This window comes from Falco naumanni, chromosome 2, assembly GCF_017639655.2.
Source record: "Falco naumanni isolate bFalNau1 chromosome 2, bFalNau1.pat, whole genome shotgun sequence".
NCBI classification, from domain to species: Eukaryota; Metazoa; Chordata; class Aves; order Falconiformes; family Falconidae; genus Falco; species Falco naumanni.
Genome location: NC_054055.1, coordinates 97229027 through 97246299, shown reverse-complemented (window position 1 = coordinate 97246299; position 17273 = coordinate 97229027). Strand labels below are relative to the sequence as shown.

General features: G+C 37.8%; 1 protein-coding gene across 5 annotated transcripts in view; it reads left to right on the top strand.

The window, feature by feature from the left end:
* WWC3 (WWC family member 3) overlaps positions 1–17273 on the top strand; it is a 103681-nt gene that overhangs the window by 51301 nt on the left and 35107 nt on the right. For all 5 annotated transcript variants that reach the window (XM_040582774.1, XM_040582773.1, XM_040582772.1 and 2 more), the window contains exons 6-8: positions 3750–3879; positions 10424–10573; positions 12658–12731. In XM_040582774.1, coding sequence (XP_040438708.1) covers positions 3750–3879; positions 10424–10573; positions 12658–12731 — 354 coding nt within the window. The remainder of the gene's footprint in view (positions 1–3749; positions 3880–10423; positions 10574–12657; positions 12732–17273) is intronic.

Sequence of the window (17273 nt, the reverse complement as noted above, 5' to 3'; positions counted from 1 at the left end):
GATCTCTCCTATCCCTTGTATTTGTTGGGAGAGAAAGGTCACTAAAATCAAGTACCAAAGCTGATGTATTTCAGTTTTTGCATATCCACAGAGTAACTGTATTGTCTAAAAAGTAACACGTTACTCCTTCTTTAACACAAAAATACTGATATGTTTTTTTGTTGTTGGGTTGTTTTTTTTTTCTTTTTAAGTTTCTTACATCTCAGACATTCTCCCCTCTCGTTACCTTTTCTAAATTTTTGGTCTGTGTAATTTTTCTTCTTTCTTGTGCTAGGTCAAATCCAAGTAAGTGCCAAACTGAGAATGGCACACATCCTGTTCAGCTTTTTTGAAGTAATTTTCTTTGCTTTATTTCAAGTATAAGCCAAGAACAATATTAGGACCTGTCACACTTTGGGCTTTACATCTGGCTAAATGTTTGCTTTGAAAGTGTGGCCAGAATGGCATTATGAGCAGGTATCAGAACCTGCTGCCGTCCAGCTGCCTGTGCAACCTCTGCTGGTTATAGCTCTCAGAGATAAACGTTATGGTGAGGGTGGTTAAGTTGTTCAGTATTTCCATTGGTTTACATTGCTGTTTGATTCAGATGCCTTTGTTAAACACAAATCTGTTGCATTGACATTTACCACGTACAGTGTCTGCCTTGGACGAAGTTTTGTTTTCTGTCCTTTTTAATTTTAGTAAAATGGCTTAGCCATCTTTGAGGAGAATAAAAAAAGGAAAACATCACAACAAAACAGAAAAACTTTAAACAACTAGAGAAAAGTGGGGTTTTGTGGGGGGAGAGAGGATTGAGGGTTTTTTTTAATGCTTCTACAACTCCAGTATAGTCAAAATTTCAAACTTCATAATGCTACAGTTCAGCTTTTTTGTTAGAGCTGTATTTTCTACAGTTTCATCCAAATTTGGCAATGTTGTGATAAGCCCTTGGACATCACCGTCTGCCGTTACCCACTGGAGACTTTCTAGAGCTCCCTGTTGAAACCTGCAAAGATCTCACCCAGCATGATGCTGCTCCTCAGCCTCCACAGGTGCCTTTGCCCTAAGGTGTGGCTGATCCTGTCGCAGTCCAGAGTTACAGGGTTAAAGATGAGCCTTTCCTGGAACAAACTCCTTCCTCTGACCTGGTGGCAGGGACTGAGAACTAGGAACAGTTCCTCCTCCCCTGTGTTTTCAGTGACCCTTCTGCTGGAAAGCAGGAATTTTTGAGGAAGGAGGCGCTTAGCAACAAAGGAAACGAAAACTTGGCCAGTTGACTGCAAGAGCAGAGTAAGTGCTCTGAGAAGTTGGGAGAGACAGGGAATTAGGACTGACTAAATAATTTGTAGCTACAGACTAGAGGATATGAGACCTGACAAAAGCTTTAAAGTTGGATTTTAATTCAACTACAGACCTGTGCTTTGGTGAGGATGGGGGGACTCGTATTTGAAAGCACATGGCGGAAAACAGGAACACATAAACTGCCATATAGGACTGAAACCACTGCAAGTGCATTTAATAGTCTGTGTATCCTAGAAACATCTTCCTCAGAAAATGTGTATTTTATTCATGGTTCTGTGTATCAGTTGGATGTTCTTTCTGTTCATACAAAGGTCTCACCTGTATTTGTATCTTGCTGCTTTCCATTAATAAAATGGAAGATTCCTGTTAACTTTATGAAAGGAGGAAAAAAACGCTAACAGACAGGGCGTAACAAGTAATTTTATAAGGTGCTTAAGTCAATTTGGGTTGACAGAAATACTGATTTAAGCTCAGATATTTCTGGCAGTAGAAACTTTTCTGATTATTTCCTTAAACAAATACCAGTTGGTAAGTTGGGCTCCAAAATTACCATGAGTATGTGGGTAAGTGGACAAAAATCTGGTTGAAATTAAAACATTTTCTTTTCCTGAAATGCCACCTTGGACCTGGCAAACAGTATAATGAGCAGTTGTGTAGCAGGCATTTTTGGATCTAATATTTGGGTGGAATCTATGTTCTTAACATTAAGGTAACCTTCAGATAAAACTACATGTTATCTTTTTTGTGTAACTTGTAGTGATTTGGATTAGGTTTTTTACCATGGTTTTACCTAATCCTTTCAGGATTTTAACTAAAAATTAGTGAAGACTCAAGTAAACATCCAAAAAAGAAAAGAAAATCAACCAACCAAACCCCCCCATCTTTAATCCACATGACATTTAAGTCCTTACTTGTTCTTGAACAAAAAATCACAAAGGCTTATACATTTTCTTATGCAACATGGGAAAATTATGTTTAAGTAGAAAGCTTAATGTTTGGACTCATTTATGTTGCCTCCAAAAGTAGGAACTGTCAGAAAAAAAACAAACAAACCAAAACCATAGAAAAACAACCTGCTTTTTTTTCCTAAATATTGTGAACCGCACAATAAAACCACAGGGCTTTCATTCAAGCATTTTGATTTTTTTTTTTAAATTATTTTAATATTTTAATTTCAAAGCAAGTAATCTGCTGCAAGTGGAATTTCGCTGATTTTGTTTAACTGACAGAACATGCTGAATGGGTGTTGACACTCTTAGCTTAATATAACACCTACCTTGAAACCTTTAGTTATTCTCATTATTTTAAGTAAGAATTTGAGTATTCTTGTCATATATCTATAGATATAGTATAGCCAGTCCTACTACATCTTGTTATAAGTTGATGTCCCGTGTAATGAGCAATGGATGTTTTATTTTTAATTCTCTTAACCAGAGACACCCTTTCCTGGAGATGTTCATTCTTAGCGTTGGCTTAGGGACCATTACCATACCACCTTTTTTCTATGTACACACTTCCTATGCTAGATTAACAGGAAAACTGAGGTTTTAATATTTTAACAGGAATTTAACACAATTTTCAGTAATTGCTGTGGGTAGTCTGTTAAGATCCCGTAGTCATTTGTTGTAAATCCAGATGGTTCTTTTAGTAAGTTCTGCAGAGTCTCTGATCTGGTTCTTTTATCTAAAAATCAAAGCAAATTATCAAGATGATAGACTGAACTAAGTTTCTGTGTCCTGATCTGTTGGCCTTTACTATTGTGAACTGTTGGAAAAAAAGTTGAAAACTCAGACAGTGGATGTCCCCCTTAAGGTGAGAGATTTTTATGTCAAATGGAAACAGTAGTACTTCAACCTGATGTAGTGAGTAGTGCTCTTGCTCCTTGTTGAGTTTGCATTTATAATCTTCTGGGATGGTCTGGTGTGATGTTCTTCAGTGTGGGACAACGATGTCTTCTAGAAAAGATGCTCAAAGATGCCCATAATGGGAGGAAACCACTGGTAGTAAAATTTTACAAATTAAAAATTTCTTCCCAAGAAAATGAAATGCCTTTGTTAGAAACCTCTAAATCAAGGTCAGATAGAAGTTCTGGAAGAGATGTTGCAATGTGTGCATGGAAAATGTGACAGCTAGACTGCCAATATCTTTATCTTTTGAGTTATTACCATGTAGGCTAGTTTTAAGTTGACTCTACTTTTGTTGTTTGAAATAGCCTGTAAGACATTGCCTGTAAGTAAGCAGTATGTTAGGACATTAAAACCAGGAAATTTGTTGGTTCTGCAGAACCTGGACAGGTAATTGCATTGCTTTGTCTTTAGAATGTACTTGTCATTGAGTACTGTGTTAATTCCAATTAGACTATCATTCTATTCCCAGAAGTGTTACGTGAATAAACAAGAGGTCTTAAAACATCTATGCACTTTCTAATTAGGTAAAAAATACTGAATTTGTCTTAATCTTTTCAACAGGATTGATCGTAAGATGTCAAGTGCTCATACAAACTATAGACTGGATGAAGCACAAGCTATAATGAGTGAGCTTCGAACCATAAAGAAGGCTATATGCACAGGTGAAAAAGAAAGGCAGGACCTTATGCAGGTAAAAATTATGCTGCTGAACAAATAGCTGCTATTTTCCTCTATTTTCTCTTTTGTGATTATATTGGGGTTACTCAGTTTAAGTAAGGAAATAGGGTAGCCTAAACTGATTTTCCTATTTGATAATTGCCAATAGCAGGCAGCTCAAAAGAGGTAAGTAGTCATCGTCTATACTGTGAACACAAAACTTTATATGCATTTCATTTTATATGCATTTCATCTTAGATAATTGTCATGGTTTAACCCCAGCTGGCAACTAAGCACCAACTAAGCAGGGGAAGAGGTTCGGAAGAGTAAAAGTGAGAAAACCACTCCCCGTGGGCAGGCAGGTGTTCAGCCACCTCCAGGAAAGCCGGGCTCCATCACATGTGATGGTTACTTGGGAAGACAAATGCCATAATGTTGAATGTCCTCCCACTTCCTCCTTCCTACAGCCTATATACTCAGCATGACATCACATGGTGTGGGAAATATCCCTTTGGCTAGTTCGGGTCACCTGTCCTGGCTGTGTCCCCTCCCAACTTCCCATGCCCCTCCTGCCCTCTCGCTGGCAGGGCCCAAGGAACTGAAAAGTCCTTGACTTAGTGTAAACATCACTCAGCAACAACCAAAGCCATCAGTATGCTATAACATTGTTCTCACACCAAATCCAAAACACAGCACTGCACCAGCTGCTAAGAAGAAAATTAACTCAATTCCAGCTGGAACCAGGACAATAATGTACTATCCTTACATTTAGATCAATGGCTTTATTAAATATAGCTTTCCATTGCTGCTGACTATAGAGACTGCTATGAAGTAATTATGCTGCATTAAAAAAATATCAAAATAAGTTTTATTTATTTGTTTTTCATTTTGTATTATAATGAAGTAGGACTGAGAATTCATGTGCTAAAATGTTTATCAGTTTGTCTACCATGTTTTTCCTTTTATAAGCATTTCACAGAACTGGATATCTGTGTCACTGTGCCACAGTTTGGCAGTTCTCCTTTTCTTGTCCCAAACTCTCCTCTTAAGTACCCATATCAAGACACATTAGTTGTGAATGTTCTCTACAGAACTCTCAAAGAGTATGAGCAAATACAATGTATACAGAAACCATCATGCAAGCTTTATTTTATGAATCTGAGCACGAGGATTGAAGGGACATAGGTGCCTGAGTAGTGATCTAACTTTTGAATGGATTCTGTACCCTGCTCTTACCTCTTAGTTGCTGTGTCAGTGTTATTAATATGATAGAAGCTTGATCAAAGGGCTGCAAGCCTCTGCCACCACAGGGACTACAGTACAGAGTTGCCAAAATACGCTGCAGATACAGAGGGATGACAAGGACAATTTTCTTTACTCAGTCTTTGAACTGCTATATGAAAAAAGGCATCTGTTACCTAAATTTTTGGGACCGTATTAAATTAATATTGTCATTCAAACACTTTCTTTCCATTTGCTCTCCAGTAGTGTTTCACTGGGGTTTGGTTTTGGGTTTTTTTATGTTAAATGATATGGGCAGCTTATAATCTACATATAACGAATTTCCATGGTTATACAATTATTCAGTCTCTGATGCGTTACCCAAAAGTCAGCTGACGGACCACAAATCCTTGTTCAAGTAGAGAGAACACTTAAGTCACTATGAACTTTCTGCCTTGGCAACTTTTAACATGTTTGATATTATGTGTTGGCCAAGTTTTGAAGTGATTTTCAGTCTTCCACATGCCTGGCTAGTAAGGAATGATTAGACAGTTCTTCATGGATGCAGTGATGCACGTTTTAGGAAACTAACTGATAATTTAAAGATTTGTGTGTGAGATCTTGGAGCAGCTTAACTACTGGCCTTGTTTTGACTCCCCCACTAGATTTCTTTTCCCCCTGCCCCCTTTTCCTTATATATTCTGTCCTCAGTGGTACTAAATCCAGCTGTAATCATTGAGGTGCCTTGAAAATCATATCTGTTAAACCAACTCTAGGTGCACTTGCAGTTTCTTTAAATGCAGTGTTGAGGGAGTTAGAAGTCTAGGATCAAGCTTGGCATCAAGGATTGGGCAGTGCTGGCTGGCAGCAGCAGAATATAGAGGTTGCACAAGACTGAAGGAAAAATGGGAAGTGTTGTCATCCTTCCTCATGGGTCTATGTGACATACAGGAAATACCAGTCTAGGAGGTATCATTTTTCTAATTAATGACAGTGTGTTATGATAGCATCCAGTAATAGACATATAGTCCAGGAGAATCTAGGAAAGAGTTGTTCCACACAAGCCTAGAATGCAAAACAGTTCTGCATGTGTTGTTGCAATTGATATAAGGGATTAAATGCCATAGTTTACAAGATCTACAGCTGTAAAAATTGTATATTTCTGCCAACTTACTGTGCTCTGCAAAAGTATCCAGCTTTCTGCCTGATGTTTTTTTTTTTTTTAATTCTGAGGAAAAAAATATTAAATACTTCTGTTGTCACCAAGCTTTTCTGTGCTTTGCCTTTTTATAATTAGTTGAAGATTAGTGTTACGGATTCATTTAGCTTTGCCAAACAAGCGCAAGTCTATTTTAAGTATCTTCCTAATGAGTTCAGAATTTGATTTTTAATTTATTATCGATTTTGAAATTGTTTTGTCCTTGAAAATGCTACATTTTAAAGCTATTGTTGGTAAAGCAAGCTTTCTTATGAAAAACTTTTTGTTTTGAAAGCTGTTTATAGAGGAGTTTGAAGTATGATGTAAACAGGTGGGGATTTATTTCAGAGAAAGGAAATAGACAATTTCTTACTATTTCTTAATTTAAATCTGGCCACTGTAAGTAACAGAACTAAACATAGCAGAAGTGACTCAGTCTTGTGTAGGTGCCTGGAAAATTGTAGCTGCCATAGAAATATGATAATTGGATTGAATTGTGTGGGAGAGAAGACTGACAAGGGAAGAAGAGGGTGGTCAGATTTACACTGGGTTCTGTGGTTACAAATAAAGCCAAATATACAGTGTCACTGCTCAAAAAAGTGAGCAATCTTTGATATAAGATTGAATAATCAAGGTGCGTGGTCGGGTTCCTGAAAGCAGTGGGTGTGCCCTCCCACCTGCCCAATCCCTTTCATAGTTTTTTTTTTCTGTTCCAGTATGTGTATATGATTTTAAAATATTGTCCGTTATCCTTAGGAAGCATTGGAGTTTGGTTTTTGTGGGTTTTTTCTTTCTTTTTTCTATTACTTTCCTTTTGTTACCCATTAAATAGGCTAAGTAGGCTAGATGTGAACTGCACTGGAACCGTATGTGGCAGAGATCTCCCAAATCAGATAGCATCAGACAGTGATGAAATAACTGTGCTCATTTCTCTCTTTTTGGGTAGGTCTGGGATGGTGTGCCTAGAACTTCACATCCATTTGACAGGCTGGTCTGGCAGTTTCTGTGGGATTACCACAAACAATTCCTAAACCCCAGATGAAAGATGGATTCTTCCGTATAGCTGGGGAGGATATTAGTCCCAGAAGTTCATGTAAATTGTTTCTATCTAAAAGTATGCTAACTCACGTTGTGATCTTCCATGTTAGGATTGCGGGAGGCTGTGCTTTCACTTAACCAACTAGAAGGACTCAAAACATATATGCTTACCCTAGAGCATAGTTACATCTGCACATAGATGTAATTTAAGGTGATGCTACTTGGTGGTTGCCACCTGCTAAATGCTATGTAATTTTTAAGTAGTATCCAGGGTTCAGCAACTGTGCCTGGATGGGAAACCTGTCCAGCAGCCAAACAGCCCTTCCTTACCCGCCAAGGAGATGCTGGAGGGTGTCAGGAGTACATAAAGTAGCTGAAATATGGGCAAAAGTTTAGATTGAATTTCTGGCATCAAGATGTTTGGTGTTAACATATGCTTCTAACATAAAATGTGTTAGCCAAAGGTGCCAGATGGGACGTAGCTTATTTGGGAGAAACGTCAGGCTTTCTGAATCCTCAGTTTTTGTTCATGTTACTGGCTCTACTTACTGGGAAGAGGACATGTTAGATGTTTGATGTTTGTGTAGCTATGATTGGAAATTATTGTTTCTGTGGGTTTTTTTAAACCCATTAGGGATCCATCTTGATCCTCCATACAGCAAGAAACTGACAGGACTGGGTGATTTCTATTGAGTTTTTAAAAAGAGAGTTAGTCAGGAACCTGCAATTTTCAGTTATCATAAAGTGGGAGTCACTGGTTTTCTTTTTGCCATGGTATGGAGCAGTTAATTTTGCAGCAGGTCTTGGAGGGTGAGGGGATGCTAGCTAAGGGCTTCTTGGTAATGTAACTTGAAATTGAATTTTCCTGTCTCAGGACTGAGAAGAAATTATTTGTCCTTCATACTAAGATGGCACAGTTCAATTAGGAGGTGGCAGTAGAACTGGCTTTTTTGGGGGACCCAAGGCAAACCGAGCTTCTGGAGGCAGGTATCGATAGCCTTGTCCCATTGCCAGCATGCCGGGCGTTGCACTGTCCTCTGCCCCTGCCAGTGCTGAGCACCAAATCCCAGCTCCACTTGCATCTTGTAGTACCACCCGATGGAGACTGAAGTGGTGTGTACCTACATCTCTGCCTGCTTTTCCCTAATTGGGAGAGAGTTGGGGTTGTTCAGCCTGGAGGAGAGAAGGCTCTGGGGTGACTTTCTAGCAGCCTCCCAGTGCCTAAAGGGGGGCCTACAGGAAAGCTGGAAACAGACTTTTTACCAGGACATGCAGTGATAGGACAAGGCGGAATGGCTTTAAGCTGAAAGAGGGTAGACTTAGATTAGATTTAAGGAAGAAATTCTTTACTATGAGTGTGGTGAGGCGCTGGAACAGGCTGCCCAGAGAAGCTGTGGATGCCCCATCCCTGGAAGTGTTCAAGGCCAGGTCAGATGGGGCTTAGAGCAACCTGGTCTAGTGGCAGGTGTCCCTGCCCATGGCAGAGGGGTTGGAACTAGGTGATCTTTAAAGGTCCCTTCCAACCCAAACCATTCTATGATTCCAGGAAGACAGAGTGTGTGTGGTTGGTGGGGTGGCAGGGAGGAGGACAGGGCTCCCATTCTTGTGGCTAGGGAGCCCACTCATTTTTCGTTCGTCCTGCACCAGGCTGGGTATTTTCCCTTTCTTTCATCCCTAGTGGAGGCAGGCCTGAGGGAGGACTAGTATATAATGAGAACCAAGGGATGGGCTGTGTATGATGGAAATGGAGGCCACCAGAAAAAGCTGCTTTTTTTGGCTAGTTTCAGGCCTGCTGTAATTTGTGGATGTTTCCTAGGCTCTGAAACCAGACGCTTTTTTCTTCAAGATGGTCTTGCTGTTCCTGTGAGCAGCAACCAGTTGCTGTTACACAGGTTTGTCCTTGATGAATTTGTTGTAAGAAAAGACAGCATTGATGTGTTACTCTTTTTAAACTGTACTTTGAAGACTGAGAGATCTCCTAGTGATTGGATGTGAGCAATAATGGGGGCTTGTTGCTAATAAGCAGTTGTCAGAGCCACTGAGATTCCTGAGGGCCAGCCTTTTCCCAATGCAGTGCTCCAGACTTGTCCCTGATTCTGTAGTTTAGGCACTGGAGTAAGTGGTTTTGAGAGTTTTTATGTGTATTTTTAGAACCAAGTGGTTTGATTATGTTATGATTTATAAAATGATATAGCTCTTCAAATTTCTGATAAATCTTTTTCATGCAATTCGATGTGAATTTGAAGTCCTTTAACTTTTGATGAAGGGACAGAATTTAATTTCTTAATGTCTTTTTTTTAAACATTCTTTCAACGCATAGTACTTAGGACCTCTGTCATAAATGACTCTGCACAGTGATTTTGTTATTGATACTACATTATCTTTAATTTTTGAAAAAGAATACACAATCAGAAAATAAGTGACATTAACAATTTTATCTTTGTAAAAAGGAATTATACGAACCTTCCAACCACACTTATATTGTCAAAGAAGTTATGGTTCCTATTTTGTGTGATTGTCTCTTACTCCCCTTTCCCCTTAAAGACTAGATGTCTCTGCTTTACCTTCACAGTTTGTGTCATTGTCTAGATATGTTGCAGATATCCCTTACTTAACCCAAAGTGTAAAATATCTTTTAACTCTGTGAACTTTGGGTAAGAGACCACAAGGGTGAAATCAACTGTCATAAAAATACAATCAATACGAGGTGGATGTAATAGCAGTAGTGGCTAAGGAATGTAACCTGTGCAGAAGATGGCAAAAGTGGAGATGAATCTCATTTGTCTTCCCTATCAGTTAACTTGAAAGTTGACAGCTGCTAGATTGAGAGAACTGCAAGCTATATAAAAGCAAAAACATGCACAGATCTAAAAGAAGTAATTTTAAAATCTGTTTACTGTTAGATGCATCTTTTAAAAGGAGAGGTTTATTTCAAAGCAAAGCTTCTGCATGTTGATAACACTGCAATGAATTTCACTTTCTGTAAGTAGCTCTTTTTTAAGCTACCTGTCATATTTCTAAAACAGAACGTTTTCCTTTGTTTTCTATTAATAAAAGGATTATAAAAAGCAGTTTTTCTAATTATTTTTTTTTTTTTGCTTTTAAATCCTTGCTCCTATAGAGCCTGGCCAAGTTAACAGATGGATTCAGGAATAGCTGTTGTATTACAGATTCCCTGCAGGATCTCCAGCACAATTCTAGTTCACTCAGTGACTCCTGTTTACCTCAACAACACTGTGATGCTTGTTCTCAGACTGACATCACTGGAGAGGTATGTGTTACTATGCGAGACATTTGCTGTAGAAAATAAGCTGCTTTTTTACTGTGGTGATACATCGTTATTTCTTGTTTTAATTTAAGAGGTGTTGGCTGTAGCAGAACAAAAAATCCAAAGCAATATTGGTGGTGAGGGAGTTGCATTTGCTATTGCTCCCAGAGCATCCGAGCAGTGTTTTGTGGTTCTGCTTTTTGAGTGTGGCACAGGGGCTTAGCAACATGCTTGCAGGTCAGTGACAGGTAAAATCAGTTCCCAGACTGAGCCAGCATGGCAGAGCACTTCTTGTGTCCTCACTTTGGTGACCACAGGTTCATCTCATAAGTAACAGCTCTTACTGAGGTGTCCGCGGACCTCTTCTCTTCATGTCACCAGCTCTGACTTACTGATACTTGTAATGATGCAGGAAGGAAGGAAATGCTTTAACCAGCTTGAAGTTGCAGTAGAGACCTGATTGTGCAACAACATGAGATTTTAGTGTTCTGGTAGTGATGGGTGTGTATATTTATTTATTTTAAATCTTGGTTTTATCATGCTTTTCATTGTTATTCATATACATCAAAGGTGTAGTGTAGACTTCTGCTGCTTTTCTCTGAGACAAAAGAACTATTTGCTGGTGTCCAAGTATTTTTCTTAAAAAATAACAAAATTTCTGATCTAGTCTGCCATACCTTTATGCTCAAATATGCCTTTAAATATGGTATTTGAGAAGAATGTATTAGCATTCCTTGGAAATAGTTCTGTGTGAATGAAATTGTGTATTCCAAATAATAAAAATTTGGCTTGCACTAACACTATGGCAGCCTAGCTGTTCTTCAGCAACAAAACATTTGTTTCTGTGGATGAGATTGACAATAAAGCAAGAAGACAACCTGTTTGTAGTTTGTTAGTACTGTAGTTTGGATGTTATTCTACTCTTGGTTGGAAATTTTATTCAACTGTGTAACTTTTCAGTTGTAGGCTTTTATGATCCCATTTCTTGTCTATTGTCTTCTTTCACTGCTGACTAGCTGCCAGGTTGCATATCTCCAGATGGCCTCTACAGAAGAGAAAATCCATGTTTTTAAGAAGATATACTCCTAAAGCATCTAAGAAAACTTAGCTAACACTAGGCTGTCTTTCAGTGTGTTAGGTAGATGGTGCCTTTGGGATGTCATTTTTCAGACTGGTGGTGGATGTGATTATTCAATTCCAAAACAAATTACCAAAAGGAACATAGCAGCATTTTTCTATTTCACAATACACATTGAATGCCATCCAAGACAAGCTAAGTACAGTCTGAAAATTGTGTTTATCAGATATAGGTCGTTGGGGGGTGGTGGTGGAAATTACATAATTATATAAATTGTTTTCCTGAATTATTAGTAGTGGAATGTGAGTAAAAAAGAGCTGGAGTTTTTACATGTGTGATGATGAAGAGAGCAAAAGCAGCAGTTAGATGACAAAGCCAGAGGTGCAGCAATGTGCTTAGATAGGGACTTGGGTTTTAACTATTAGATTGTACACATACATCCTTAGAGGAAAACTGCTGATGCTGTTGGGTGGAGAAAAGTTGCTGTAGAAACTGGTCTGTATACAGTAGGAGTTGTAGTGTAAATATTCTTTCTTTCTAGGACTGGTTCAAGGATCAGGTGATGCTTTTGTGATAGTGTTTAAAACACACTAATGATCTAAGTGCTGGGTAACATATTGCAGTACAGTAAATGTAACCTGAATTACTTCTAATTAAACTATCCATAAAATAGCTGCATCAAGTGGTAAAATATTTCAATTACAATACTCTCTGTGTTTTAGGCTTGGATGAAATGGAAAAGCTGTGACCATTCATCTATGATCCTGTTTGCTAACCCTTTATTTCCAAGATCATAATTTATTGGAAGGGCTTGCTTCTGTGTTTTTGGCAATAAACCAGTTTTGTATTTCTAAAGCTTGAAATTAATCTTTATTATTACTGCAAGCACTGAAAGTTTTTAGTGAGTCTAGTAAGTGAGGCAGTTATGCCTTTTATTATGAGAGTGTTTCTAAATTCTCATTTCTCTCTCTCTTTTTCTTTTTCTCTGTGTTCTTCAACTCTGCAAAAGTTTGGGTTTGATGACAAAACAAGACTTGTAGACAAAGTAAGACTGAACTGGCAATATGAAGAGGCCAAGAAAAGGTAATTAAAGACAAATTTGTTGGTTTTTGTTTTTACTCTTGTGATTATAGTTTTCAAAGTAGAACTGGAACCAGCCTCCTAGCTGAAATGTCTTTAGGAAGACTAATTTGCCTACTGTTGAGTAGTTCACAGCTAATAAAAGCTTAGGTAAACTTAAGACTTTATCATAAAATTATTATATTTGTTTGCAGAGATAAAGTCAAATGTCAGCCCCATTCTACACTTGTATAAACACAAAATTGCAGTAGTTTTTATGAACTGTTTTATGGGTTTTTTTGTGTTGGTTTTTTTTCCACCTCCTTCTCAAACCTCAGTATAAACTCTTTAAATTTACACTTATCAGCCTACTCCCTCGGTATATTCGGAGCTTTGCATACCTGTGTTCTAAGTTTAACGCACTGAAGTCGTGATCTCAGTATGAAGAAAGAATGCAAAACTTCCTGTGAGATATATGAAAAATGTTCAGAGCTGAACAAAAGGATACCTAAAAATAAATGCTGATATTGAAAAAGATGTGTTAAATAAAAAGAATTATTACTTGGAATAGGTTAATTCTTCACTAGTATTCAGTGTAATTGCTTATTATAAGTATTTCTTTTGTGGGTGGAGGTCAGTCTTGTATTGTTTTTTCATGGCTTTGTAAACCTAATTCTTATTTACTACTAAAAACATCTACTAGTATAGTTTAGTAAGTCCTTATTTAACCTCATTGGTTTTTAATTATTTGCTGCATATTCTGGACAGTCGTGTCTGGATGATGACTTGAACACGGGAATTTTGTGCACTTATGATTATTTTAATTAGTACTGATAGAATAGTCCTTTATTAAAATAGTCTGACACTTAAAAGATTCTGTTTAGTTAGCTTTGAAAACCTTAACGTTAGTTTTAAAATTTTTTTAAGTTAAGATTTTTCTTTTCAACTTTGTCTATTTTTTGCTAGGTTTTTTTACATCACTCAGAACAAGGGATAAAAAAAGTTTAGTAGTTTTGCCTTTTTTTTTTTTTCTTTTTTTTTTTTTCATTTTATGGTGACTTTTCCTGTGGGGGAAACCGTAATGCTGTCATATGTCTTGGCAGGTACTGGAAGCTTTATAGCAACTCACAATTTTGTTGTTCTTGGAAAATTTACCCACATTTGGATGCAGTACAGGCTTCAAAGAAAATTTACACTGGTACAGGCATGTTAGAGATACACAGCTAAATCTTCAGGATTTGTAACTGGAATGAAAGCCTGCATTGTAAAGTACTGCATGTGAATACCATTGACTATTACCTAGTAAAGGCTAAATGATTGAGCAAAAAAAAGGCAAACCAAAATCCTGTTAGTGTCCTGTTTGGTCACAGACTTAGGCCTTAGCACTTAATAGTTCACTGATAATTTAGGGCTTCATGACAGTTGCTGAAAGAAGGATAGAATTTGGTCTTATACTGCTAAGTTTAGCAGAGCACACTGGTGCTGTGAAGATCATACTTAATGTTTTTGGTTCTGTTTTCTGACATACCTTTTCTATGTGTTTTTCAAAACACTTCTTGTGTGTTATTGCAGGGAGAAGATGGAGTGCTGGGGTATTTTTGGATTTTTATTTTGTTGGGTTTTTTTTTAGTAGGGGAAGCATTTCTCAGTTGGAAATGCTGAACATTTGTTTCTGCATGGAATGCAGTATATCTGAACATCAGAAGTGAGTTGGGGTTTGATGTTAAGTGTAGAAAATCCAGGTAACTAACCTTCCAACTAGAGAATAGTGATTGCAGTAAGGGTAGTTTTACTGTCCCAGGATCACAGCTCTGACAATGGGCTGTTATTTAGCAAAAACATGTTAGTTACTTTAAAATAATGGCCTTATTCTGCCCAGTATGTTGTACGGAAGTAATCAGCTTTCGGCTTTTGAGTGGAACTGCATAAAGCTCATTGCCCCTACCAGTTATCTCTGTGGTTGCATTCTTCATTTATCATGCATTCCTTCCCCTTAGCTTGCTGGCATTTCTGTAGGACTTTTGTCTCTACTAAATATCTTTGTGTTCGTTCTCCCTTGGCTGGTGAAATATCTACTGTTACTGCAGTGTGGGTGATAGAATGTGCTGTGATGAATTAAAATCTACAACGTAGAAAATTAAAATGCTACAGTATGTCACAACTGCAAAGCAGTATATTATGACTACTTGCTTGTCAAATGGGGTGTGAAAACATATAGCAAATAAGTACAACAGACAAACTATCTTATTTCCAAGTTTTAATGGGAGACTGAAAAGACTGTAGGAGAAAAGTATCTTTTCCTTAAAGAAAAGTGGGGAAAAAAGCCCCACAAACTGAAAGGCAAGTTGCGTCTTAGTCACTCTTGTGAATCTAGACAGAAGCAAAATACTTGCTATATGTAGTAAAGAAGTTTTGTTTTTTTTTTTAAAAGTATGTTCTCTGTATATGATGTCTGAGCAAGTAAGTGCAGTGTTGGGATTTCTGAATGAACTATCCTGAGGAATTCAGGAGATGAGACTCAGTGATAGTAGTTGGCTTATACTTCCAAAATATCTCTCCTCCCTCATAAAAGATAATGTGATTTTAATTCCTCCTTCAAAAATCTAACTACTGAGTGGTTTGGCCTTTGCATAAATTAAGACATTCACATAGCTGCTTTTTTTTCTTTTTTTTCGTCCCTTCAGTTTCCCACTGCAAGGAAGTTGGATAGTTTGCAATTTAATTTTTCCCATGGGTATTTCAGATGTTGTGAGCTGTGGGTTCTGACATCTTCAGCATGCTAGGAAAGAGGTCCTTTCTCCTGTGTCTGATCCAGGCTCTGGGAGGAGGCATGTAAATTCTGTTTTAGCTCACCAATCATGCTGAAGAGAGGCTCAATCACTTTTCTTCAGCTCTTTACTCTTCTCTTACCCCCCCCCCCCCCCCCCCCCCCCCCCCATTATTTTTAAATAAACTGTACCTTATTTCCATGAAATTTCTTCTCTCAGATCTGTCAGTGTGGCCCTCCAGAGAAGCAGGAGGAAGGGAGGCCCGTCTTTTTGAACAGACAGCCCCTAGCTGCCTGGATAAATACCGTCTTTAGTTTCAGTTGCTATTTCAGTGAGACCACCTCTCATGAAAGCATTTGCACACTGGAAACTGTACCCCTCAAGCACTTTTCTGAATAGACTGTTTCATAGAAAGAGAAATCAAAAGCAAATTGTTTTTCTTTGATAACTCTTCAGTTGTGCAGTTCAGTACAATGACTACATGAAGTCTATTAGCAAAATATCATGAAATGTCATTGCTGCAGTGCCTTATATCCTGTGAAGTATATTAATCAATAGATCAAAAATGATCCCTCCGGTAAGAAGCACCAAAATTTTTACCTGTGGTTTTTGTTTTGTTTTGTGTTTTTTATAATCCAGTCTGATGGCAGCTGATTTTAATGAAATAAAACAAGCATATCCAACCATTTTATCTAATTGGGGTGCAGAAGCAGTAATTTGTTTATGCCTTCTGCAAATTTGAATTCAAAGATGTTATTTTTAAATTCAATTGTTTAAATCCTGCAGTGGCTGTCAACAGCTTAATTGTAGTCTTGAAAAAGCTTCCTCCTCAGCCATGCTTAATATTTCCATGTTCCCTTTAAGAATGTTACTACTTTCTTTTCAGTATAGTTGCTGAATAGTTACTTTGTTACAAACTTGTCTCATACTGGAATTAATTTTCAGTTGGGCTTTTAAAAGCACTAGCACAAGCAGAAGTATGTCAGTGCAATTTGTGCTTATACTGACAAAATACATGTTGGTTGAATATTGGGAGCAGTATTACAAGCACTGATACAATAACACAGGTATTTTCCTGTTAAAATTCATCTTGTGTAGGCAGGTTTCAAAGTGTAACTGCCTAATTTCTAGCAAAATTCAGTGGATTTGTATGCTTTATTCTGCTAAACTAATCTGAAAATCTGATTTAGGGATAAAGTAATTTGTCTCATATCTCATAAATATATGGCTCAGGCATGCCAGCTAAACCTAAATCTCCCAGTGTCAGATTTTAAACACAAAAGTTTTTGGGGTTTTTTTTTGCTTATAAGAGGAGCTGAGCCATGCTCTTGAAACATCTGAAGTTTTCATTATGCCATTTACCTGTGAGTTGGGGAAAATACTAATTCGTCTCTATTGCTTTTAGCATGCTTTGCAGTTTTCCTAAAAGTGAATATCTAATTTTATCTGCAAAATGCCAGTGGAGTCTAAAGGTTTCACGAGTGTCTTAAGCCACTTTAAGACCTCCTTGTTATTGAATCAGGCTGCCAGGAAGGCTGGATATTCTACAGAGCATGCTGGTGTTGTCCGCCAAAGCCACAGTGCCACATACTTGCAGGAACAGCCAAAGTAGACACAGTAGAGAAATTTTGTGAGCATTTGGCTGAGTTCCCCAGCTTCTTGTTCTTTCCATTTCTTTCTTCCCCTTTCTCTAGCCTTCCCTTCTTTGGATGTAAATCATAATTTGCTCTCAAGAGGGTCTGTAAATACCAGAAATTACTGAGTTTTTATACCCTTCCTTATGTGTCTTCAGTCCCAC